Source organism: Vombatus ursinus, unplaced genomic scaffold, assembly GCF_900497805.2.
Source record: "Vombatus ursinus unplaced genomic scaffold, bare-nosed wombat genome assembly UNPS02015175.1, whole genome shotgun sequence".
In the NCBI taxonomy this organism is placed as follows: Eukaryota; Metazoa; Chordata; class Mammalia; order Diprotodontia; family Vombatidae; genus Vombatus; species Vombatus ursinus.
In genome coordinates, this window is record NW_020954953.1 from 10169581 (window position 1) to 10197408 (window position 27828).

A 27828-nucleotide genomic window follows, 5' to 3' on the forward strand; every position below is an offset into this window, starting at 1 on the left:
CAGCCTCAGACACATAACACTTACTAGCTGTGTGACCCTGGGCAAGTCACTTCTCCCGTGTGTAAGATTGGTCCTCTCTTCTGGATTTAACTGAATGTTTCTTGTTCCTAGCTGGAGTAGTCTCTTCAAAGTCTAGAACCACAACAGTAAGTCTCTTAAACAGGTGTATGTGCTGATTTTTTTCAGATTATTTTCTCTGCTAATTATGAATTACCTTTCCCTTCATACAGAGCATCAGGCGACCCCATCTACATTTGGGTGGATTATGAAAAAAAGAGATGCTGCTCTTTTCTGCTTTCATATTCATTCACCATTACACCAATGTTGGATTGAAAAGAAGCTGTCTCAGGCAGTTGGAATTGCACTAAACCTCTAGGACCTTGGCTTTCCGTTGGTGGGGCTCTTTGCATTACAAGAGACAAGGACATCACAGGAATGATTCAGCCTCTCTTTCTCCAGACCAACCAAATTCCCAGGGTAGCATCTGCCTTTCAAACAAATATTCTCCTTATCACACCTGTCTGAATCTTAGATTTGATATTTAATCATACTATCACCTTGGGTGATAAGAGAGTCTCTTTTCCTTCTCTTTATCACACACAGAACAGCAAAGAGAGGAGAAATGGACTGAGACATTCAGGTGCATGGAAAAAAAATGACCAGTAAGAACAAGAGTATGCAGACAGGGAGAAAACTCTCCAGGAATATAATGGATTGTGAATACATGAAAATACTGAGACCTGTTGATGTTGCAGGTGTAAGAAATGTAGGTGTTGAAGCAGCTAGGTAGCGCAGTGGATAGAGCACCAGCCCTGGAGTCAGGGCTTAAGTTACTTAACCTTCTTATATTTCAGTTTTCTCACTTGTAAAACGAGGAAATTGGATCAGATGATCATTAAGATCCCAACTAATTCTCAATGCTATGTTCCTAGATGGATTCCTCTTGTCTGGTTTATTATATTATATTTGTGATGAATGTTGTAATTAACAAAGGATTAAATTAATTAACCAATGTAATTAACAAACATTTCTTGAATGAATGGACTTAAAAAAAAGCAATTTAGGTCATTGGTGAAAGCCATGGACCTTTGGAACTAAACCTTTCTATGAAAAGAAGAAAAAGAAGTTCCTTCATGAGAAAGAAGGTTAGGAAAAGCAGACAAGCAGGAGAGCTTTGAAATTAACATGTTGATTTTGTGGCATACTTAGAAAAATCCAGCAAGTAGTAGAAGTTTGTATTCTCACATATAATCCTCTTTCGTCAGTTTAGCTCTATATTAAATACATCTTTGCATTAAATTCAGAAAAAAAATGAAATTAAAAAATTAAAAAATTAAAATAAAAAATTTAAAGAGAGAAAGAAGGGTCAAGCAAGACCAGAGGAAACATTTCATTCCCTATAAGACTCTGGTCAGATCAATAAACTAGAGAGTTAATTTTAAAGGTGCAAACTAAATGCCCCTCCATTCTGAATATGATGGAAAACTTTCCATTTATCCACCAGTGAAAGAAAGGTTCTTAGGAGGCTCTAACCAGGCTTCTGAATTTCTCTGGTTAAATAAAGAAAAACAGGACATCTATAACGTATTTTTAACTTAAGCCTACTTAGTTGTCCTTTAAAGCCTAACTTACACAAGGTTTTCAAGCGATTAATACAGTTAGAAAACACTTTCCAATGTACAGTATATGTATTTTCCACATATCAGGTTTCACATTTGATCCAAATCTTGGTAAATGGGGTTGAAGGGTGTGAGAAGATAAATTCACTGGCTTCTTCAGTTATCATACAATTTGATAAATAGTATGGCTATCATTTCCTTTCACTGTAACACTGACTCTGTAGATGTTTTAAACACTTTTATGTCTTTTTCAGGGAACCCAATCTACTCCGTAAGTTCTGATCTGTAATCTAATACACAACACTGATTTCAATGATGTGTCTAGATGATAAAATGCAGTGGTATCTCTAAAATGATGTTTAGATTCAGAGTAGCATTCTGACTTTGCTTTTCACCCTTATATCCTTGTTTGTACTATATATTACTATTATATTAAGTAAATGGAATAGTCACTGTTAAGGAAAGAAGTCAAATCAATGAGTATTAATTGGTCTTCCTCTACCCTAGACCAGCTGAATCACTTCTTTAAAAAGCCCCATAAATCCACAAAAAAAAAATCTAAAGATAAATTTTAGATTAATGATTTCCCATTCATCAAATCTACCTCTATTTAACAGTCCTTCCTACCCATAATACTATTTCACATTTTCCTTTTTTTTGCTTCAATATTTCCAAATGTGTTGTGGCTATTGGTACCATCATGATACTTTGGTACTTAGGTAACTTTGTGATCTAATTAGTGAGAATATTCCCTCCAAAAATGAAGATCAAAACTTATCCACATCTTCTCCTACTATGTAATGGTTGTCCAAGTACTCCTGTAAGTTTCCCATGAAGGATTCAACCAACAGAATGGTGTAGAAGGTGTTACATTTTGCTAAATCTCTTTATATTATGAGGGTATCAATGAAACATATAAACTATCAGTTCCTCCCTCACTCTTGCACCATATATTTTCTAGTCATATATTTCTCTGATATTGTTGTCTGCATGGCTTTTCTTGCACAATTCTTAGCAACATAGCATATCATATACCAAACTCTATGTGTCTATGGTTAGTCTGTCATTTTAGTTCTCTGGACTGGAAGAATATTAATTTTAAAAATGCTGGCCTATGTTTCAGAGAGAAGCTTATAGTGATAAAAGAAAATACTATACAATTACCCAAAGGGAATTCAGCTTGCTCTCTTCCTTTTATTCAGCATTAGACTCTGATCACTGTCCATCTACAGTATCTTCCCTAGGTATAGAAAATAATAGAAAAGCTCTATAGGTCATCCATTCAATTGCATATCATAGTTTGGGGAAATAGGCGGCACAGTGGATAGAATGTTGTGCTTCCTAAATTCAAATCTGGCCTTACACTTCCTAGTTATGTGACCCTGGGCAAGTCACTTAACCCTGTTTACTTCAGTTTCCTTACCTGTAAAATGAGCTGGAAAGGGAAATGGTAAATCAGTCCTAGTATCTTTGCCAAGAAAATCTTAAATGGGGCCACAAAAAGTTGGACACGACTGAAAAATAGACTAAACAACAACAGTCTGGGAAATAAACATTCTTCATCCACTTGATTTTTTCCTATATAGAGAGGCTGAATTCTTTTGAGTTGGTAAGGGTGCCATTTTAGTAGTGTGTGCAATATTCCTGGGCTTCTACCTTCAGTAAAATATCATTTGCATACTGGAGCATCGGGAGGACTTCACCTTTTATAGAGTCCCTATCCAATTTCGAAGTTATCCTTGAAGACAGTGCAGGAATACTATCATGATTAAAATATTAATTGGCAGCCATAATACTACCACTTAAAGGATCATAGATTTTGAGCTAAAAGAGATCTTAGAGTTCATCTAATCCAACCCTCCATGGAGGATGGTAAGAAATCGAGGACATCATAGATTAAATGATTTGCCCAAGTTCACTTATATAGTAAAAAGTAGCCCTGGAAATCAAAATAAGTTTTTCTTATTCTTATTTTCTTATTCTAATTTGAGTGTTTCTTCTACTATACCATGATGCCTCTCTAGTGTACTAAGGATATTCTAAGGATATTAAGCAAATATCTGAGGCTGGTCATACATTGTCCATAGAATCAAAGAATTTTAGAGTTATGAGGTTAATTAAGCATTTGTCTGGAATCTTTCAGTTTCACCTACAATTTTAACCTTCTTAAAGGTGGGGCAAGGAGGAAACAGTAATCCTTTCCCTCTAGAAACTGTGTCTTGTGTACTACTATCATAAGTAACAACCTAGCCTGAACTATAGAGGTCATCTAAACTTCTTAATATTCTCCCTTCTTCTCTGAACCTCTGCATAAAATATGTGAACTTCTTTACTATTCTAAATCTCTTCCTTTATGGTATTTATAATATAATTCAAAGCTATAAATAGTATCTTTGATCCTTTTGCCAAGGAAGGTAATAGAGGTTTGACCAGGTATATAACAAGCTAAAATCCTGGACATGCAAGAATTACACGTGCATACTTATAGAGTCAAAGAATTTTTGAAATAGAAGGTTTCCTTAGGGATCATCTACTCCAGCATTCTCTAGCCCATGTCTCTGAGCTCCCACTTCAGGTGCTTTTCTCATTACACTACATTGCACACAATCAAATCCACATGCTCAGATAAAGCTTTCAAAGGAGCATACTGAATATGAGTAATAAGACAACATATCTGCTAAAGCTTAAATTATTTTAATGTTAAATAAGATTAATATCTAGTTAACGTCAAAATGTTTCATTATTTCAGATTATTCCACAAACTGTGGTTTATAAAATAAGACTTTCATATTCTTCTTGAAGGATATTTTCATTTTTCTGCAAGAACCCCATTTTTTATATTGATTATGTGTATACATTCACATAGATGAAGTGATGGAAGATATATTTTATGCAGATCTACCTAGTTAGAAGTTGTTATGATAGGTTGTTCAGAATAGTTAAAGAGGCATGCACGCTTCTCATCGAGAAAACAGACAATGCTTAAAGGTTTAACAGTAATTAACTTCCCTGACAAAACCCTTAGAAGTTCTACCATGGGAAATTTCAGCTTCAAGAGCCATGTTTATCCTATTTCTTGGGGATAATATAGGATACATGCATCCTAGAGTCAGAATGTCCTTCAAAGAATAACGTAAACCTTTCCCTTGCCTTCAGGAAGGTGGAATATTATTCTGATTTTACAGATAAGGTATTTGAAGCCCAGAAAGGTTGGATGACTTCTCCAAGGCCACTTAACTCAGAGAAAAGTGGTGCAGAGGGTGGTGATGAGGTCAGTTTGGGAAAGCATCATGGATCCACAAGACCAGAGTTCAAATCTAAAATGAGGGAGTTGGACTGGATGATTTCTAAGGATCCCACCTGCTCCAGATGTATGATTTTATGATTTATGTTCTTCCCAAAGCATTTCTAGGCCAAGAGAATATAACTAGAACTGCAGATCCATCAATCAAACTAACTAGAGGGGTGAGTGGGGAACAGGATGGTGCGAGGGAGAGAGTTTTAAGTTGTACTTGGCATAACTGATTATGTTGCTTCTCATAAAGAGAGTGTAGGCTCAAAAGCAACCTTTTTTGGCCTAGATAGAGCTTCTCTCACCTAACTCTGTGGTCTTAATAGGCTTAAGGGCTAATCTAGAGCTTCTGGATATAAACTAAAGGCATGGTTATAAATAAAGCTAAGCAACCTCTATGTTAAAAGAGAACTCATAAAAGTAAATATCTCTTCTATTAAGAAGAGAAGCTAATTTCATAATTAAAAAACTATGGGAGGGGGGGCGTGAGTAATAAGGAATCACTTTCTGAAGTATTTGGTTGGCAGCCCAGATTTTAAAGTGAGGTTTCCAGCCAATATGTTAGCAAGTTGCCTACAGCAACTTTGGGCATTTATGCCATGATGCATGTAGAGAAAGATGATAACTATAGCTAAGGTACACCTTAGGGAGCACCATTATGTCACATTACTGTAGCAAAAGAGAGTCTGATGGACAAGTTCACTTCCAGCAGGCCTTCTCCTTACCTGGAGGTAACAATAAACTGGTGACTGTCTAAGAATTACTGAATCATAGTCAAACAGTGTTTGAGCTGGAAGGGACCTCAGGGAACGTCTATTCTAAACTGAAAGGTGACTAATAACACATTGGAAGGAGCTGTAGGGAGGGGGAGGGGTAGGATGAAAGGATATATATATATATATATATATACACACACATACATATATATATATAATGTATATGAATGAAAAAAAATACTAATTCTCCCAATCTCCATCTCTCTTATTTTCCATTTATTTCATCATTTCTATAGATATGTACTCTTCCCAATTCCTGTACAGAGACCCAGACTCACACACACACACACATACACACAAAACACAAAAATCTTGGTAAGAATCTGAAAAATATATAATGAAAAGATTACTTCCTAGGTCTTACCTATTAGCAGACATATGCAGAGGGAGTGGTTGCCATGTAGTGGCTGTGAAACTCTGAACAAATCACTTAAACTTTGAGTATCCCGTGTAGAGATCTAAGCTGTAAAATGCATAGAGGGTATGGACCACTACTTCTAGAGAAGTTTCCTCATTAGGAAGTCTCCTATATCATTTAATTCACTGATCTGGCCCTCTATCATTATAACAATAAAGGGGCCCACCCTGTCAGAATCATCATCATCTTCGTCATCATCTCTCACTTTTCTGGTACTTTAACATTTACATGATGTTTTATTCACAATAATCCTATGACCAAGATAATATGTGAATCATTCTCTCTGTTATACAACTGAGGGGCAGTGAGGTGGTACAGTGGATAGAACACTCAGGAGGACCTGAGTTCAGATCCAGCCTCAGACACTTACTGGCTGTGTGATTCTGGGCAAGTCATTTAACCCTGTTTGTCTCAGTTTCCTCATCTATGAAATGAGGGGGAGAATGAAATGGCAAACCACTCCAATGTCTTGCCAGTATCTCTGTCACAGAGAATCACACATGACTGAAATGAGTGAATAGCAGCAACAATTATAGAGATGAGCAAATTGTGTCTCTATTAACATTTCTAGCACAATGGTAGGAATCAGTATTGCCTGACTCCAGTTCTAGCACTCTTTTCACCACTTGATGATGCCTCTGAGAAGAACCCATCATGCTGAACCTCCTAGAAATGTGCAAGAGCATCATTTAGTTCAAGGTACAGTACGTGTTTTTGCCAATCACACTAGCATACTAAACCACTCCCTTTCTTGTTGTATTGATATGTCTTTCATGTATTGAATCACTTCTCTGTCCTGTTTAGAAATTAAGTTATAAAGTGTCTTTCATGGATATGCAAATGATCTCCACTAAACACATTTATAATTATTTCAAAGAGAGTTGAAGGTCACCTGCTCGAAGCCAATTCTGTGCATGGCATCTCATTAATACAAGACACCATACAAGGAGATGGAATACGTCACTTTCACTCTTACTGCATGACATTTTAGAAAAGTGACCAGAGTAAAGCTGAGAACCTGACATGGTCCTCATGGGCCCTTAATGAATGTTTCTGATGATATCGGTAAGCAACAAACAATTAGGTACTACTAGAGGACTAGTTACATATGTAGGTACATTTGTATATGACAAGTATCATATATATGACACACATTATATACTTAATAGATACACATGTAGATATAGATACTTAAGTGTTTTTATTGATTCCTAAGCAATCTCTGCCACAAATTACTTATCTCTTAAGGCCTGGAGTCTAGGAAAGTCCTTGTTTTGCTTGGAATGATGCAGCTATAGTACAGTAGGCATAACTTTTATTTTCTGAGAAATCTCCAAGAGGCTGGGTAGGCAAGAGAAAATTAGGCAGTGGCTAGAATATCTTTAAGACAGTCTAATGCTATGCTGTTCTTCATTATCTGCAATCACTCAGCAGCTAAGTAACGTGGCATTTAAAATCTAATGACACACTATAGCTTAACCACATGCATACACACAAAAACAAAGGTATGATATCATAGCTAGTGGTGCATATAACTACTGACAAAGGAAGGTGGATATTCAATTTATGCAGGAAGCAATGCTTTTTTGAAACTCCTGTCACACAAGTCCTCTTTGACTCAAATTATTATAATCCTGTGATAACACAGATCTTATCATTCACAGTGACCCTCCATAGATACTACTGTTTGCTTTTGTTTTGCTATGGATGGTACTGTGAGCTTTAAATTGAGCCAACAAAGAGAGATATTAGGGATTCACTTTTATACTTTATAGCAACCAAAGAAAAGTTAAATATAACAATTGTGTATAGCCAGGCAAAATATGGTAGGAGAAGAAGGATTTAAGTCCCAGGTCTGATACACACTGAAAATGTGACCTTGGAAAAATCACTTGACCCCTTGGTCCCCTATGTCACTCAACTCTCAGACTTGAAGGTTCAAGTCACTCCCCGATTTATTTTGGTTGAAGGAGTTTCTTCACTGGGCTGAAAAAATCATAAGTCTCACATCTTGGAAATCACAGGTCAGAGCTAAAGCAAAAATATATTATGTTCTCTGTGCACTGAATACACAGATAAGTTTCATTCAAAGTTCAGCTCAAATGCCACCTTTTGCCAGATTCTTATTCTTCCATCCCCTCCCGTTACCATACACATACACACACACATATAAGTATGTCATGTATATGCATACACACACACGCAGATTGCCTTCTCATTTGGAATGTAAATTCCTAGAGGGAAGGTAAAGTTCCAGTTTTGTCTTTGTTCCTTCAGGACCCAGCCCAGTGCTTGTCAGTCACATGGTAAGCACTCAACAAATGCCTTCTGCTTAAGAACAACCACCACTTTACAACCAGTCTCTCTGATAAGGGCCTTATTTCTAAAATATATAGAGAATTAAGTCAAATTTATAAGAATACAAGTGATAAATGGTCAAAGGATATGAACAGGCAGTTCTCAGATGAAGAAATTAAAGCCATCTATAGTCATATGAAAGAATGCTCTAAATCACTATTGATTAGAAAAATGCAAATCAAAACAACTCTGAGGTACCACATCATGCCTATCAGATTGGCCAATGTGCAAAACTGGAAAATGATAAATGTTGGAGAAGATGTGGGAAAACTGGAACACTAATATGTTGTTGGTGGAGTTGTGAAATGATCCAACCATTTTGGAGAGAAATTTGGAACTATGCCCAAAGGGCTATAAAAATGTGCACACCCTTTGACCCACCAATAGCACTTCTAGGGCTATATCCCAAAGAGATCATACAAATGGGAAAAGGACCCACATATACAAAAATATTCATAGCAGCTCTTTTTGTGGGGCAAAGAATTGGAAATTGAGAAGATGCCGATCAAATAAGGAATGGCTGAGCAAGTTGTGGTATATGAATGTAATGGAATACTATTGTGCTATAAGCAATGATGAACAGGCTGACTTCAGAAAACCTGGAAAGACTTGTATGGTCTGATGCTGAGTGAAGTGAGCAGAACCAAGAGAATGTTGTACACAATAACAGCCACGTTGTGCAATGACTAATATGGATAAACTTAACCCTTCCCAGCAATACAAGGATCTAAGACATCTCCAAAGGCCTCGTGATGGAAAATGCTATCCACATCCAAAGAAAGAACTATGGAATTTGAATGCAGATTGAAGCATACTATTTGCTATTTTTTTTCTCTTCTGTTGAGTTTTGTTTACTCTTTCTGGTGGTTCTTCCTTTTACTTCTAATTTTTACTTACAACATCACTAATCTGAAAATGAGTTTAATAAGAATGTACATATACAGTCTATATCACATTGTGTGCCGTATTGGGGAGGGTGGTGGGGAGGAAGGGGATGAAAAATTTTAAACTCAAAAGCATATGAAAGTGATTGTTGATAAATCAAAATAAATTAATTTAAAAAAAATAAAAAGCCTTCCCAATAAGATCAGAGGTAAAGCAAAAAAAAAAAAAAAAAGCAACCACCACCACCACCATAAAGTATAGAGTTATCTGTACATATTAAAGGGGTGGAGGGGTCTGGGTTGGGCTTAACTTTCCAATCTTGGAGACTGTGTTCTATGAATTAAAAATATTTACATTGTCAAATGAAAGAAAGATTACCAGTGAATGCGTTTTTAATTAACACTAATATAATTTTCAATAACCAACCCTGATCACAATGGATGCTATTCAGGTATGTTTTGATTAAGATTTGTTACTTTCCTGAGTGATTTTTTCCCATTAAATTACAATCCCATATCCTAATTTTAAAAAATAGCCTATCAGAATTTTTGTAAATCATGCTTAGCGTGTAAGAAACCTCTTTAAAATCTCATGCATAATAGAAAAAAACCCCAACAATTTTCTAATATTAACAACACTAACAGTACATGAGTATATGAAATGTATAGTATTGCAAAATACCAGAAAATGTGGCAAATGCCAGTGAAAAGTGGGAAGGAAAAAGTCTCATCTTCCTGAAGAACATTCAAACTTTAAAAAAAAAATGTTTTCAGAAATAACTACTCGAATAATTCTTGTCCAAGCAAGGTTCCCTATGGTTATCTTTTTCACACATTGGCTTCTCTCCAGACACCTTTAGTGCAGGTAGTGAAACTATAGCTGAAATATGTTTTGATTTTTCACTTATAAAAAGAGAATACTATCTCTTTAAAATTTTTTAAAAACTTCTTTCCACCACTCGTCATTGCCCTTTTTTTCAAAGAGAGTGGGGAAGAGAGGAAAGCAAGAACAAGGAAAAAACACTTAGGAGTGAAATTTATTTGCGCAAAATGACTCTGAGTATTACTAAAACAGCATGACAACCATAGCAGGGGTATGTCAAGTTGGCTCAACAATTTACTTAACACGTAACTTTATTATAACCTAATTATATGGGCAAAAACATAATGGGTGCCATATGTGCCATGTGATGCACAACATATAATAAAACTATCTAACAAAGCTATTTCTAAATCCTATTTTCAAGTGCTTATTGTTCAAATGATTATATGCACTTGGATGGACAACCCATAGAGCTCTTCCATCAGTATGTTTATCTTGGATAGCTATAGACGATGGGCAATTCAGTGGATCCCAAAATATACAGGAGGAATAAACTGGACTGGATGGCATTTGGGAAACTGTGTTGTGCTTTTAATGACCCTATACTTCTCCCTGAAACAAAGATCCATCTTTTTAATGTCAATATTCTTCTGGTGATGCTCTATGCAGCATGGCTGCAAGTGATGGAATATCATAGCCTACGAAGAATTTAAGTTTCAGCTCATTAGAAGGGCAATGGAGAATTACAAGGTGAGCATGAGTGGACTGCAACATATTGCCAATAAGGTATTTCGTAGGATTTAATTCAAGTAATATCGACTAAGTGATTATTATGTATAAGGTGAGACACAAAATGCCATAGTGGAGAAAGGAATGGCCTTGGAGTCAGGAAGATCTGGGTTCAAATTCTGCCTCTGAAATATACTGCCTGTATGACTAAGAGGGTAGTGATTTGACTACCCTCTTGGTGACCGTAGTCTATAGAAAAGTTGCTGATCTTCATTGTTGAAAGAAATTACTATACAGAACGTTTCCTCCATTGATGACACAACAAATCTAGACCAAAATATTGTTGCCTGGACCTATGATTTCAATGACATAGAAACTCTATACCTGCTCTGAGACTTTTAGTTTTTTAGAGAATATCACAGCCATGGAGGGCATGAGGGATTTGTCTAAGATCATACAACTACTATGTATCAAAGGCCATATTTGAATTCAGGCCTTCCAGTGCTATATAGCTTACTTATTTATATTCATATATGTACATATACATACATATCATTATCATCATTATTGATCATTCATGTGAATTTTAGGGAGGAATGAATGTTATAGAACTATACATATGTGTGTATATGTATGTATGTATGTATATATATATATGTACGTTTTATGTATGTAGATGTGTGTGTATTTGCCAGTGTATTTTGATTTTGTGCTTAGATTTGATGACCAGGATTCCAGAACCTTCAGCCTTTTGGAAGAGCTTTGGAATTGGACAGAACCATTGGATGATGGTAAAGAAACAGTTTTATCAGTAGAGAGAACACTCAATGGGTATCCAACAATGAATGAACATAAATGAGAGGAACTAAATATTCAAAGATTATCTCCCATGTGTTCACTGTGTGAAAGTAAAGAAGCACACTGATTGACTGGTGATGTCAATGCAGGGCCAGCCTGTTTTGTGCAAAAGCTGAGGAATGTAACCACAATGAAAAGAGACGGAGAGGACAAGAAAAAAAGAAAAGGAAAAAATAGAAGGAAGGATGTTGTAGAGATTAGTGGTAATGGTGGGAAAGTTGTCAGTCAGAAGGAGAAATGGGGGAAGTAAGGAGAAGATGTTGATAATAAAGAAGGCAGCTAGTGACGAAGAGACACCTGTAGCAAGTTTGTAGTCGAGAGCAAGCAGCCACCAACATCTCAATACTGTGACCCCTGATGGCACAGATATTTTCTATAAGATATTTGGGGTAAGAATGGGATACAGATAAAATATGAGCACCTTGACACCAGGGACTGTTTCTGCCTTTCTTTATATTTTCATTGTACCCTTAGCATATAATAAATGCTTGTTGACTTACTGACTACAACTATATCCCTTTAAAGTATCAGTATTTACATAGAAGACATTTCAACAAATCTAATTATTTCCAAGGAAACATTCATGATATTCAAGAGAACATGGTGACAAGTTAAGTCACAATATGCTATGACAAATATGTAGCCACAATATTGCTGGATACACAAGAAACACAATAGATAGGTACATCATGGAAACCATCTTATGGTGAAAATTCCACTTTGCCTTCCTAGAAAGGCAGGAATGTAAAAAATGTGTGTCAGATATAAAAAGAAAAAAAAAAACTGGACATGACTTTTAAAAGGACAAGCCCAGAAAATGTTATCAAACCCAACTTCTTTTTCCCTGCTTGCAATTTTGGTTCCAAGTGGGTAGGTAATTAGATCTCTGGGAGATTGTGAGACATTGAAATCTGTGATGCAGGAACATAGCATGTGTGTATTTAAAAGAGGACAACTAGAATAGAATCAGCATGAGTAGGTCTCAGTGAAAAGACTCCAACATACACATAATCCGGCCCAGTGTTTATCAAATATGGAAAAGATTTTGATGGGCAACACAAATGAGTGTTGGCACTTGAACACTGTTTTAGAACACTTGGTACTCTGATGAATCCATGATTACACTGTCCTGAGAATTTCCCCAGTTGATGCAAATCACAACCCCTTCACACCTTCACGACCTGTGCCATTATTATCTATGACCCTGAATTGTTGTTTATCCTTCATTTTTGAAGAGGACTAATGCCATCATGAGGTGATATCTTGACTTGGGAATGAATTGGATTAAAGTGAGGCATAGTCGTGTATGCATAAAGCCTCCATCAAAACCACTGAAGGCCTTCTTCTCATTCTTTAAAATTATGGCAGTACTAACTTAACATTCAGGCTGGCCTTCTGTTGCTTCTTCTGCTGGTTACACAGAATCACAGAATGTAAGTCAAGTCAAATCAACAAGCACTTACCAATGCTTGTGTCATAAGCATATTTATCAATGACTCCTATGTGTGAGGCACTGTGCTAAGTCCTGGGGATGCAAAGAAAGTCATTGTTCTCAAGTTCACCCTCGAAGAGGGGAGGCAACATGCAAACACTTATGTAAAACTAAGAATTTGAAGACACCTCTGAGACCATGGGGTCCAACCCCCACCTTCACAAGAACTCCCTTTAAAATACTGCTGACAAGTGGTCAGTGAGTTTGAAGCTATCCAGTGAGGGGCCACCCACTAACTCCTGATACAGAACACTTCACTTTTGTTCATTTTTGTTTAGGTCCAATTTTAAGGGAGATTTTCCTAACACTAAGGCTGAATCTGCCCTTTGGACACTGCTTCTAGTTTTGTCTGATGGGACAAAACATACCAAGACTAACCTCTCTTCCTCTTAACACTCATTCAAGTGTCTTAAGATGCTATCATGCTCATGGTCTGGCCCCTCATCTTCATTTTTGTCTTCTCTACACTAAACATCTTTCATTTCTTCAAGTGATCTTCATGAGGCATATTCTCTAGTCCTCTTACCATCCTGATAGCCCTCTTCCAGATGAACTTTAACTTGCCCTACATAAAATGGGGCACTTAAGGTTGCACACTCTTCTTCAGATGTGGTCTAACCAGGGTCAAGAAAATTGTTCCCTCCAAATTAAAGCCACTGACTGGAATAAATGCTCCCTAAATTGCAGGAATCTAAAATTGAGGAGGAGGTTCAATCATTTTCTCCTACCTATTTCAGTCCCTTCCTTTGATGTCAATGACCTCCCCCAATAAGTCATTATTTAGTAATCTAGGCAGACACATCAGGGAGGAAAAAAGAAACCCTACTAAGATCTATTGTCTATCCTTAATTTCTTTTGTTGTTGTTGTTGTTGGGTTGTTTTTTTTTTTTTTTTTTTTTGGCTAGGCATGGGGTTAAGTGACTTGCCCAGGGTCGCACGGCTAGTAAGTGTTATGTGTCTGAGGCCGGATTTGAACTAAGGTCCTCCTGAAGCCAGGATCAATGCTCTATCCACTATCCTTAATTATTTGACAGTTCAAACACAAGACCCAAGAGAAGCACAAAAAGGTAAACATGAAAGATTAATCATAACGGACTCAATTAAGTAAAACTGTTTAAATTCCTATATGGGAAGATGGTACATGTAACTCCTAGGAACTTTAACATGAATAGGACAACTGGAAGGAGTCTACATGGAAGGTATGGGTGTGAGCCTATTGTGTTGGAATTATCTCTTAAAAAAAAAACGAAGAAAGAGAGATGGATACACTGGGAGAAGGAGGAAGGGAGAGGCAGAATGGGGAAAATTTTTCTCACATAAAGAGGCAAACAAAGAATAACTTTTATAGTGGAGAGGAAAATGGGGGGGGGGGGAGTAAGCAGGTAATTAACCTCACTCTCACCAAAATTGATTCTAAGAGGGAAAAAATATATATATGTACATATATATACGTATACATATAATATACACTGTATATATAATATACATATACACATACACATATATTATATATATAATATATGATATATGTATATGTATATACACATACCCACACTCAGCTGGATACAGAAATCTATCTCACCCAATAGGAAAATAGGAGGGGAAAGGTATAAAAGATACGGGGTAGGGGTAATAAAACAGAAGGCAGATAAAAGGAAACAGTGCTTAAAAGCAAGTCAGACTGACGACTTCTGAGGAGAGACAAGATTAAAAAAAGAGAGAGAAGGATAAACAGAATAAAAGAGGATGGAGGGAAATACATAGTAATTATAACTGTTAATGTGAAAGGGATGAGCTCACCCATAAAGCAGAAGCATACAGCAGAATAGACTAAAAACCAGAATCCAACAATATGTTGTTTACAAGAGACATACTTGAAACAGACACACACACACAGAGTTAAAATAAAGGACTGGAACAGAATCTATTATGCTTCAACTGAAGTTTAAAAAGGCAGGGGTAGTAATCATGATTTCAGACACAGCAAGAGAAAAAAAAATCTAATTAAAAGAGATAATCGGCTAAACTACATTTTGCTAAAAAGCACCACGGCAATGAAGCAATATCAAAAAATTTAAGGGTAAATTTCTCTCATAAAGGCTGCATTTCTCAAATATATAGGGAACTGAATAAAATTTATAAAAATAAGAGCCATTCTTCAATTGATAAATGGTTAAAAGATATAAACAAGCAGTTTTCAGAAGAAGAAATCAAAGCTATCTATAGTCATATAAAAATTCTCTAAGTCACCATTGATTAGAGAAATGCTAATTAAATTAAAACAGCCCTGAGGTACCAACCTCACACCTATCAGAAATGACAAATGCTGGAGGGGATGAGGGAAAAAATGGTAAACTAATAAACTGTTTGCAGAGTTGTGAACTGGTCCATCCATTCTGGAGAACAATTTGGAATTATGCCCAAAGGGCTATAAAACTGTGCATACCCTTTCACCCAGACACACCACCACCAAGTCTACACCCGAAAGAGATCAAAGAAAAGAAAAGAGACCTATATGTACAAAAATATTTACAGTAGCTTTTTTTTGTGCTGGCAAAGAATTGAAAATTGAAGGGATGTTCATCTCTTGGGGAATGTCTGAACAAGTTGTGACATATGATTGTGATGGAGTATTATTGTGCTACAAGAAATGACAAGGGGGTGGTTTCAGAAAAACATGGGAAGACATGTGAACTGATGAAAAGTGAAGTGAGAAGAAATGGAAGATCACTGTGCACCGTAACAGCAATGTTGTAATGATGATCAACTGTGAAAGACTTACCTACTCTTATCAGTGCAATGATCTGAGACAATTCCAAAGGTCCCGAGATAAAAATAAAGGCTATCCATTCCCATACAGAGAACTGAAGCTCTGAGTGCAAATTGAAGTATAATTTTCTTGCTTTCTTTATTTTTTTTTTTGCTTTTTTGTGATATGGCTAATATGGAAATGTGTTTTACATGATTTCACATGTATAATTGATATCATTTTGCTTCCCTTCTCAGTGGGTGGAGGGAATAGGAGTGTTGGAGAGCATTTGGAACTCAAAATTTTAAAAGATTGTTAAAAATAAATAACAATTTTAAAAGACTGTGGAACAATATAATTCAGAGCAATGAAAGCATGCCCATGAAAGTATTAGCCTTAAAGAGGTATTTTTCTCCAAATGCCTCTATTTACAGAAAACATTTTACTAATTATACAAGCCAAAGCACAGTACAGAAAAAGATCATTCTAATCATCCACACCAAAAAACCAAAATGGATGGAAAATGTATAATGTCCATATTGAGACAAGTAGCAGAATAGACAGATGTAAAGTTTAATAATGTTTGTGTGCGTGTGTGCATGCATGCACGCACATATGTGTATACATGCAAATGCAAAGACACCTATTTTTTTTGGACAAAAATTAAGCATGACCATGAAGTGGAACTAGAAACTAGAAGAAGAGGAATGAATCAATTTGTTCTGCATTTGGGAAAGTGTGCAGTGTTTCAACGAACCCAAGCAGCTGACTGCTGAAAAAGACTGGATAGAGTTAGTTGAAAAAATGAATCATGATACAAAAACTAATATTGTGTCTCTTTCTATAAAATCAATAATCTGAAAAGTTCAACTGTTCAGAGTAGTCTAGTCCCTCAGTATTTCATACAGGAAATGTTTTTTAAAGTCTATCTGATATGTGCACGTGTGCAGGTACATGTAAAATTCACAAGGCTTCCTACCAAGAAGGAAAATCATCCCTAGGGAAAATATGAAGTTGAACAACTTCCTCCTACATTCTTGGCGAAGTGCTCGATCCTATTACTATTTTTTTTTTTTACAATGGAGATACATACATAAAGACCTTTTTAATACTGACTTATGAAGCACCAGCTGGACTGAAGGATTAAACACATATACTCTTTCCTAGACTGAAGAAAGTAAATAAGTATATGGTTTAACAAAGTTTCCTGCTGCACTGCAGGTTAATGGAGGAACACAAAAAATATTTTTAAGGCAAGAGTTGATGACTGACTCCACAGTGACTTTCTCAATTAAAATTAGAAAGCAAGATTTGCTGCAGATGAGAAACAACGTGAAGCCAACTGTGTGTTATGTATAACAAGGAGGTGGCATGTGATATGAAATCAGTGATGTCTTTCCTTCTGAGTTCATCTAAACGATTTGTTTTGTTCCCATGGAGTCCTACTGTATGAAATTTTAAGGTGAAGTTTGCTTAAGAGTGATCCAGCAGCTAAGTCCTGTGTAATTCTGATTGTAACTCCCCAATATTTGAATTGTTTCTTTCTGGTCACTTGTAGTATTTTCTCCTTGATCTGATAGTTCTGTAATTTGGCTATAATCTTTGTTGGAGTTTTTATTTTGGGATCTCTTTCCTGAAGAGATCAGCGGATTCTTTCAATATCTATTTTGCCTTCAGGTTCCAGGATATCAGGGTGATTTTTCTTGATAATTTCCTGAAAGATGCTGTCCAGGTCCTCCTTTTGATTATGACTTTGAGGTAATTCAATGATTTTGACATTGTCTCTATCGGATCTATTTTCCAATTCAGTTGTTTCTCCAATGAGGAATTGTACATTTTCTCTTTATTTTTTCATTCTTTTGAATTTGTTTGATTGATTCTTGATGTCTCATAGAGTCATTAGCTTCCACTTAACCCAATTCAAACTTTTAAGGAGTTGTTTTCCTCAGTTAGCTTTTGTACTTTCTTTTCCAATTGTCCAAATGTACTTTTCAAGGAATTGTTTTGTTTTGTTTTCTTTTTTTTTTATGGAGTTGTTCTCTTCAGTGGATTTTTGTATCTCCTCTTCCATTTGGCCAATTCTACTTTTTAAGCAGTTGTTTTCTTTTTCCAAGCTGTTTACTCTTTTTTTCATAATTCTCTTACATCACTCTCATTTCTTTTCCTATTTTTTCTTCTGCCACTCTTACATGATTTTTAAGTTCCTTTTTGAGTTCTTATATGAGTTCTTTCTGGGCATGAGACCACTTCCCATTTTTCTTTGAGGTTTTGACACTGTTGTTCTCTTTTGAGTTTGTGTCTTGGTTTTCCCTGTCACCATAACTTTCTATGGTCAGATTTTTTGTTGTTGTTCTTTTTTTTTGCTTATCTTTTTTTGGGGGGGCCTCTTTTCTTTCTTTTTAAATTTGGGTTCTGCTCTGGGGTGGGAGGAGCATTGTCTCAGGATTCTTGTGCCAGGGCTGCAGGCCCTGGCTGTTTACTTGGTGATGTATTGATGTTGCTCTGAGACCCACGGGGGACCCTTGTGTCTGGTGCTATGCTGAGGGGGTGTGGTGGGGGTGGCTGGCACTGTTGGAAATTGCAGGGGTCTGACAGCTTACTTGGTGCTGAGCCAGGATCCTACTGCTGGTGTCTGGCATGTACTGAGGCTGGTGGAGGTGTTTCTGCAGGCTTCCTATTTGTCCAGCTGCAACACTGAAGGATCAGAAATAATGGAACATGATATTGCGGAGGTAAAGGAGCTAAGACTATAACCAAGAATCACCTCCCTGATGAAATTAAGCATAATACTTCAAGGAAAAAAATGGTCATTCAATGAAATAGAAGGACTTCAAGCTTTCAAAAGAAGAAGACCAGAAATGAACAAAAAAATCCGATATCAATATCAAGACTCAAGAAAAACCTAAAAAGACAAACAGGGAAAAGAGATCATAAGGGAGCTGAACTGTTAACATCTCTACAGGGGAAGATGATTTCCAATTCTTAAAAATTGTACCACTAATAGTACAGCTAGAAAGACTATACACAGACAAAGGGTACACCTATAAGGTGAATCTGAGGGAACAACATTAAAAAAGTAATTAAGGGATGAGAGAGGAGTATACTGAGTGCAGAATGAAGGAAGATGGGGAAATTATTCCACATGAAGAGGCACAAAAAACCTATTACAGTGGAAGGAAAGATAGGAAGGTGGGTAATAGGAATCACTTGAACCTCACTCTCATTAGTATTGGCTTGAAGAGGAAATACTATACACAATCAGTTGAATATAGAAATCTGTCTTACCTGACAGGAAAGTAAGAGGGGAGGAGATTAAGCAAATGGGAAGGGGGTTCTGAGAGAAGAGATGGCAGACCAGGGGAGGCTGTAGGCAGAAGCAAAACACTGTTGAGGAAGGAAAGGGTGAAAGGAGAGAGAGGACAAATGAGGAAAAATAGGATGGAGGGAAATACACACTCAGTAATCATAACTGTGAATGTGAATGGAATGAACTCTCCCATAAAATGAAAGAAGATAGCGAAATGGACCAAAAACCAGAATTCTACAATATGATGTTTACAAGAAACACACCTGAAGCAGAGAGACACACACAGAGTAAAGGTAAGGGGCTGGAGAAGAATCTATTCAGCTGAAGTAAAAAAAAGCAGGGCTGGCAATTCTGATCTCAGACAAAGCAAAAGCAACAAGAGACCTAATTAAAACTATGCATACTCTTTCATCCTGCAATACCACTACTATGTCTGTATGTCAAACAGATCATAAAGAAGGGAAAAGGACATACATGTGCAAAAATATTCATAACATCCATTTTTGTTTTGGCTATATATTGGAAATTGAGGGGATGCTCATCAATTAAAGAATGACTGAACAAGCTGTGGTATATGAATGTAATGAAATATTTTGAAATATGAAATGTAATGAAATATTTTTATTGTGCAATAAGAAATGATAAACAGGCAGATTTTAGAAGAACCTGGAAAAACTTGCATGAACTGATGCAGAATGAAATGAGCAGAACCAGGAAAACGTTGTTCACAGTATCGGCAACATTGTGTGATGATCAACTGTGAGTGACTCAGCTTTTCTCAGCAACACAATGATCCAAGACAAGGACAAAGGAATCATGAAGGAAAATACTATCCACATTCAGATAAAGAACTGATGGACTCTGAATACAGATCAAAGAATACTTTTTTCACTTACTTTATTCTTTTTTGTTTTTTTTCCTCTTGATGTTTCTTCTTTCACAACTGTGACTAATATGGAAATGTTTTACATGATAGCACATGTATAACCTATATCAAATTGCCTACCACTTTAGGAAGAGGGAAAGGAGAAAAATTTGAAACTCAAACTCTTATAAAAATGAATGCTAAAAATTGTCTTGACATGTACTTAGGGGAAAGATATTATTAAAAAAAAGAGTGATGCAGCAGAAATATCTAGAATGCAGTGAAGCCTTGTCATATTTTGCTTTTAATTTTATTCATTTATTTACTTATTTTGCCATGATTGATTTCTGTGAGAACTCCCTCCTCCTCCTTTGCAATGTTAGTCTCAGAGAATTTTCTGGGTTACCAAGAGATGAAGTGAATTATTCAGAATTAGAGAGCTCATATGTATCAGAGGTAAAATTTGAACTCAGGTGTTCCTGACTCAGAAGCTATCTCTACAACCACTTCTCCAAATGTTGACTGTTTTTTATAAATAATACAAATCACAACACTATGCTTATTCTTCATAAATTCAAAACAACTCTTATTTTAAAATAAAATGGATTTCTATATCTCTTAGATATAAGGAAAGCACATGACATTTTCCCAAAAAAAAGTATGCATTCACATGAATGTTGTTTAGTAGCATACATATGAATCATCATCATAACATTTATCAATGGCTTAAACAAGATTTTGTTTGTCACCAAAAAGGGTGGTAGAATCAATATGATTTGGGAAATCATCTGCTAATACAAGACAGAGTTAATATTTGAAGGACTCAGAGAAAGAAAGAGTAGAAAAATACTAGAACACTTAGTTAATCACATTTTTATTCACTTGACATCTAAATTTTTATGAGATTTTGTGGCTTCAATGGTTTTTCTGCTGCAGGTAGAAGTTAATACTGTGCAAAGAGTCATAATGTTTGAAAAAAGGATTGCCAGAGTATGTATAGGAGATCTTCCTTTAGCTACAGACTCCTGCAATATTTCAAAAGGTCTGATTTCTTCTGTGTGGGAACTCCATGATTACAGACTGGAGCCCTCCTTCTTCACCCTAGCCTCATGACATATGGCTAATCAGAAGGTGTGGCTAATGGTGTATGAATACATACATACATACATATAGGTATACGTATATGTATATGTATATATGCTTATATCTGTATGTTTATGTATTTCTGTCTCTCTACACATGTATATGTACTAGCAGGAATATACAAATATCCATATATCTATATCTATCTATATCTATATCTATATCTATATCTATATCTATATCTATATGTATACATATATACATATACACATGTTACTTTGTGGCCAAACTGCTAGGGATGACCTTCTCCAAATTTATCTGGTTCTTGGACTATAGACATGTGGTCTATGTGAGATGGAAACAAAGCCTTTTCACATTGGTAGGACTTACTAAAGCTTGGATTCCTTTGGCAGAGCCTTTGAAACATAGGACAGGGTCACTTCCATGCCCTAATAGGCCCCAGGGAAGAGCTTGTATGGCAGTTAGCTCAAAATAGCTACAGCAAAAAGTGAGTATCAGTACTATTTTCAGTACAATTATTTCAATACATTATGCACCACAAAAACTTACTTAATAATTTTTTGGTTTTTTTTTTAAAGTAATGCTCATGGCATCCTTCCAGGCTGATTTATTCTGGTTCCAGTATAATGAAAAGCCACTGAGCATTATATAAAAATATACACTCTTCAACTAAATCCAAAGTATAGATTTTCCATGGTAACTCCCCTTTTTCTTAACAGAAATGAGTCAGTAAGCACTAACAAACACACATGTTATCAAGCTATGGTACATACATAAAGTATGCGTCTTTCAGTAACTTCTTCCAGTTTTCAGACTGAATTTGTGACCCTGTGCTGATAATCTGTTTGAACACTGTCCCTCAGTGGATTAGAAAAAAGCTTCATGCTTACCCATACACAGATACACACACACAAACACACACACTCTCACACATCAAAATGACTTTTCTTTTAAAATAGCATAAAGTGGAAATTATCAGTTATCATGACAGGTACCTGTAAAATTGGAGAAAGAAATTTAAAACTAGTTGGTAGATAGGTGGATTTATTGCTTCTTAAAAAGGAGAAACTATGTCCTTAACTTCCTAATACCAACGATAGGTAGCCACTTGGGTTTTATTCTAGCTAAGGAGAACAAGTTGACTCCTCCTAGACAGATATTTTAAATTTATAAAACAGTGAACTGGTATAAAACATTTATATCTTGTAAAACATAGAAACGATATCAAGTTGCTGTAGTCAGGGGTCAGTAAAGGTGTGTTTTGTTCTAACAGGATTACAATAACACAAACTATAGCTTCTAATGACAGGAAGCGGTGATGTCACAGATTTTAAGCTTCTCCATGGCAGTGGGATTAAGGACCCATTGAGCAGTGAAAGGCTTGGAACAGCTGAACTTTCTCCCTCTGTACCTGAGAGGCAAAGGGTTCAATGGAATGCAGACAAAAGCTAGTTTCAGAGGACATGCATGGTATGTAGGGACTGCTGTTGGGTCTAGTCTTCAGGGAATGCTATTTAATCATGACACAAGTTCCAGAGAGGCCTCCCAAATTCATATTTGTCTCTGTTCTTTGAAGGCAGGTGTGCCCATGACCTTCTGACCATAGTTATCAAGGACAGATAGGATTATGGCAGCCATAATTGATGAAATGTAATAAGGAATTTTGACTTAAACTCTAAAAATAATGTACATCTATTTACTGTGTTCCCTGTCAAGAAAACAACTCAGAAGATTTGAGACTTGACATTTCTTTAGAGATTTGTCTTTCAAAACTGCAGTGGCAACTGATAAAAATAATTTCTAACAGATGTCTTTGTTAAATTTCCTATTAGCACTTGAAGATAAGGGCACATAGTTAATAAATAATTTGTTTCAGAGATATGTAGGTCAAGAGGTAGGTTTTTTAAAGAAGAGTTGAAGTTAGTATGTTGCTAAAATCTTAACAACTTGGAAAACAAAATGTTTATCTGAAAAAAAATGTACATATTTGCTTGTTACATAAATACTTTTTAGAGCCAAGATGACATTTTAGAATGATTATTCAAGGACTAAAGTACTCAAATGAATCTGTGATCGTATCACTGTGGGTATTCCTTTCAACAATATAGGTCTCAACATATCCATGACTTCCCATCCTATATGACTCTTGTATATGTCTTCCTATTAGTTTGGTACAGGGGGTTCACCCACCATGCTGAGGACCATGCTTACTATGTGCAAATCTCTGGGGAAAGCAACAGAAAATTCACACATTTCCTGCTCTCAAGGAGTTCACATTCCAATAGGAAGATCAACATATATGGGATACATTTGATTTGTTCCAAATCTGCCTTGAATGCCATCAAAGGCAGTAGATCTAAAGAAGGATCAAAATAATCCAAGGGATCTGAATGCCTTTTTAGAATTAGCTCACACTAGTTGCTCTATAAATCCTTTCTTCATAAACTCAGTTTACACTGATCAGCACTGCCTCCAAAATCCTACTAAATTTATAGTCTATACCACATCATTTAGTACCACACCAATGTTAAAACTCTTTCTACAATATGACTCTAAGTTCTTCATAGGCAGAGATCATATTTTATACTCCATTTATGGTTCTATAGTGTTTATAAGTCTTATGCATGTATTTTGCTCTAAAAAAATACTCATTGGTTGATTTCAGAAATGATATCATGATACCCTTGCAATAAATCCAGAGAGATAGGTAATAATCCATAGAGGTACACACATAAATATGAAGAGAATAAATGTTTATGTACATACTTATATGTACATATACATAAATATAAATGTAAATTTTGGTCATCAAGTCATTAAGAGAGGTTAATATTCCTTAGGTTTGCTTAAGCTATACTCAATTTTAAGTCAATAACTCTTTTTTTTCAAGTTGGTTAAAAAATTTAAGCGATAGACTTACCCACACAAGGAAGGGAATAACCGAGCACTGGATCATAAATGAACTGTCGATCATTCAACCTTGTCACACTGTATAAATGGAAACAGTCTAGGCAAATGACATGGCGGTGGATACACTGGAACACCAATACAGGATTTCTAATAAGACACAGTAAAAAAAAAAATGTCTCATTAAGTAGCACTTACTTGGTGGGAATAGGGGTGGGAGCAGAGAATGGAGGGCAGAAACAGAGGTTTAATATATACCACAGTTATAATCTTTTAAAACAATTTTTTCAGGATTTTAGTTTTAGGGTTTTTTTGTTACGCTAAACATGACAAACCTGAACATTTCCATATATGTATAAAATTTAAAATATTATGTATAGAATTTGAAAAAATTAACTGTACATTCAACACATTTCAAAGATGGACTGATTTGTCGATTTCTCTTGTCTGCTCTCCCTTCTCTTCTTTTCTGTGCATTAGAAAGTTCCATTGCTAATATTTTTTTCCTTTTTTGCCAGTTTTTTTCTTCCAGCACGTTCACCTTTCCTGCCTCAAAAACAAAAACAAATTCTACCTGTGGCTCCAAAAAGCTGTAGCATGTACAGTGGCCACACTCCAGGTAAAACCACTTTGGCAGATGGGCTAAACTAGGTTGAGAGTAACCAAGGTGCTTTAAACTCATCAGTGAGTTAGGGAGATGTCTACCCCAAGCATGTGAAAATTTCCCCTTGGTAGAATGAATGGATGAGAATAATTTGTTCATGAAGGCAGCTGAAGCAGGAGGTGTGGAATGCTTAAAGTTAGGTCAGCTATCAAAGATGCCAAGGTCATCCACTGCATCCCGGACCATCACCAGTCATCTTGACTTTTGTCTTGCTACTGGACTCATGACTCTGGAAGAGAGTTAGGCTGACAACTTCATGTAACTCTGCTTCACTTTAATCTAATTCATGTGCGAATCAAGACATCACCTTATGATGACATTGGTCCTCTTCAAAAATAAAGGATGAACAATAACAACAATAACAAAAAGAAGTACGGGCAAGGAAAACACAGCCACCCCTAGGCAATGTCTACAATGTCATGCTTGATTCTATACCCCAATTCTATCAGTTCTTCATGAAGAGGTGGGAAAGATGCTTCCTCATGAGTCTACTGAAGCCATGGTTAGTCATTTTATGGATCACAGTTTTTAAGTCTTTCAAACTTGCTGTTGATAAAGCTGTAGTTACTGCATAAATTGTTTTCTGGGTTTTGTTCACTTCACTCTGCATTTGATCATATGTCTTTCCACATTTTTCTGAATCTTTTTCTTATCTTGTGGCAAAAAGTAATGTTCCATTCCAATTGTATACCATGGTTTGTTCAAGCATTCACCAACTTACAAATATCATCTTCATTCCAGTTCTTTGCTACCACAAAAAAGTGTTGATATGAATATTTTGTATGTATGAGTCCTTTCCCTCTTCCCTACCCTAGTAGTATTGTTGAATTAGTGGATATATATATGTAACCTTAAAAGTTTCTACAAATCATTCTTTTCTGTCTAATTAGAACAGATACTGAACCTGAGAAAACACTGGCACAGAGAACTCTCAATTGAGGAAATTACCTCTATCTATGTGGGTTAGAACTCTCCCTGAAACTTATATTCTTAGAGAGTTGCCTAGAATACTAAGAAGTTCAGTGATTTTCCCAGAATCACATAAAACTGAGACTTAAACTCAGGTCTTTCTGGTTGTATATTTTTTTTTTCTGTTGAACATCTATACAATAAAATACTGAGCCCCTATAAGTACATACTAAAATCTTTAAGTTTAGGTAAACCTATAAAATATATGCCTATTATTTTCTTAATTGTTTTGCTTTTCGTTCCATCCAATAGCATGACTAATTTCATAATCCTTGATGTCTAAATTCAGAGTATAATGACAAGGAGAATCAAAATACTTTAAAATCAAAGGCAAACAAACATTCTCTTTGATTCCACACCTCAGATACTCAAAAATATCTCATTAATATAAAATTCATAGTTGGAAAAAAGTAAGTCTTCTTATCTCAAAGATCTTTCCCTCTATTTTTTTGTTTACTCCATACTCCAACCTTTAATGTTCTCCATTCAAATGTGAAAAATTGCTCACATGTGCATATGAAGAACCACTTCAAACATTGAACTTCTTGCTTATTCTTGCTTAAAATTCCCAGGGCTTCTCTATATATTTTTGTCATTAAATGAATGAGTCTGATTTTATATGAAACACTGCACATTTCAACTATTATTTTGAGGCAAAAAATCAGGCACTTTGGGTATTAAGATTTTTATGATATTGCCCATTCCCCATACAACCATTAGATAAAGGCCACAAAACAAATATTTGTTAATTTCATAACAGTTTTGAAATGATTTTGAAATGTCTCCAACAACTCCTTCCATTAGCAAACTCAAGTTAAACAGTCAGTTACCCTAGTCTGGGCAATACAGAGCAAAGGGGGTGTCCCAATTCAACGAATCTTATTATGAGGGCATTTCAACATAATGAAAAGATTTCTAGAATTGAGTTGAGAGCTGCCTTTTTTTAAGAAATATTCAACCAAAAATATTCTATTGCCACAAAAAATTAGAATGGTCCCTTGAAATTAATTTTAATTAGACAACAGAACAGTCACCTAAACCATCTTGATTAAGACCATACCTTGAAAAAATTGTCAAGGAAGCAAAGTTTGTTTGTATCCCTGTGTGGGTAAAATGGATTATCTTTGCAGTTATGAACATCATGAGTTAAATGGATCATGGTTACAATTAGGAGCAAGAAACCCATAAATATTCTATTTAGGTCAACAATGATTTGTGGCAGGCTAGTAACCAACTCTATCTTAGTTGAATATTCACACATCCTGCCATTTTGGTCACATATAATATGTTTCAGTCCACTCCTCCCTTAAACAATCTCACTAAAAATATATGAATAGCTTAAGGACTAAACCTCTGAATTTACAGATATCCTGCTGCTTGCTGTTTGTCCACAAGGTGCTATCACAGAGCCTCCTTCCTGTAAGCAAATCCCTTAATAAAGCCTGGCCATGCCAGCCTGGCTTTGGGTGACTCTTTCCTTACAAGAGCGTATCATCGAGTGTTTTAATGTCCTAGTCCCTAACAGTTTCTTCTCTTTTCACTCCTTTTAACACCATTCAGCAGTACCTCTTTTTTTTTCTCTTAGGAGCATTAAGAGGAAGATCTGGTCACTTCCTCACTTTTTCACCCCTTGAGTCTGTATGTTCAATCAATCAATAAACGTTTATTGAGTGGCTACTATAAGCCAAGCACTGTGTTAAGTTCTAGGGATAAAAAAAAGGGACAAAAAGATAGTTCCTGACTTCAAGGAGCTTACAAGCTAATGTAATCTAAAGTATTCTTTAAGGCTTTCTCCTAGGTGCTCTTCTCTTATTTCCTTACATACTCTCTTGGAGAACTCATCAGTTCCTACAGGTTTATTATCATTTCTATGCAAATATAGCCCTAATTCTTCTCCTAAGTTATTGTCAATATCCTTTTGGATTGATATCAGTAAACATCTTAAATTAAACATGTCTGAAATGGATAGATAGATAGATAGATAGATAGATAGATAGATAGATAGATAGATAGA

General features: G+C 35.8%; 1 protein-coding gene across 1 annotated transcript in view; it reads right to left on the reverse strand.

The window, feature by feature from the left end:
• The window catches only part of LOC114031409 (E3 ubiquitin-protein ligase parkin-like), a 1828862-nt gene that overhangs the window by 582528 nt on the left and 1218506 nt on the right, over positions 1 to 27828 (reverse strand). The window contains exon 7 of the mRNA XM_027846472.1: positions 24195 to 24331. Within this exon, the coding sequence (XP_027702273.1) occupies positions 24195 to 24331 (137 nt within the window). The remainder of the gene's footprint in view (positions 1 to 24194; positions 24332 to 27828) is intronic.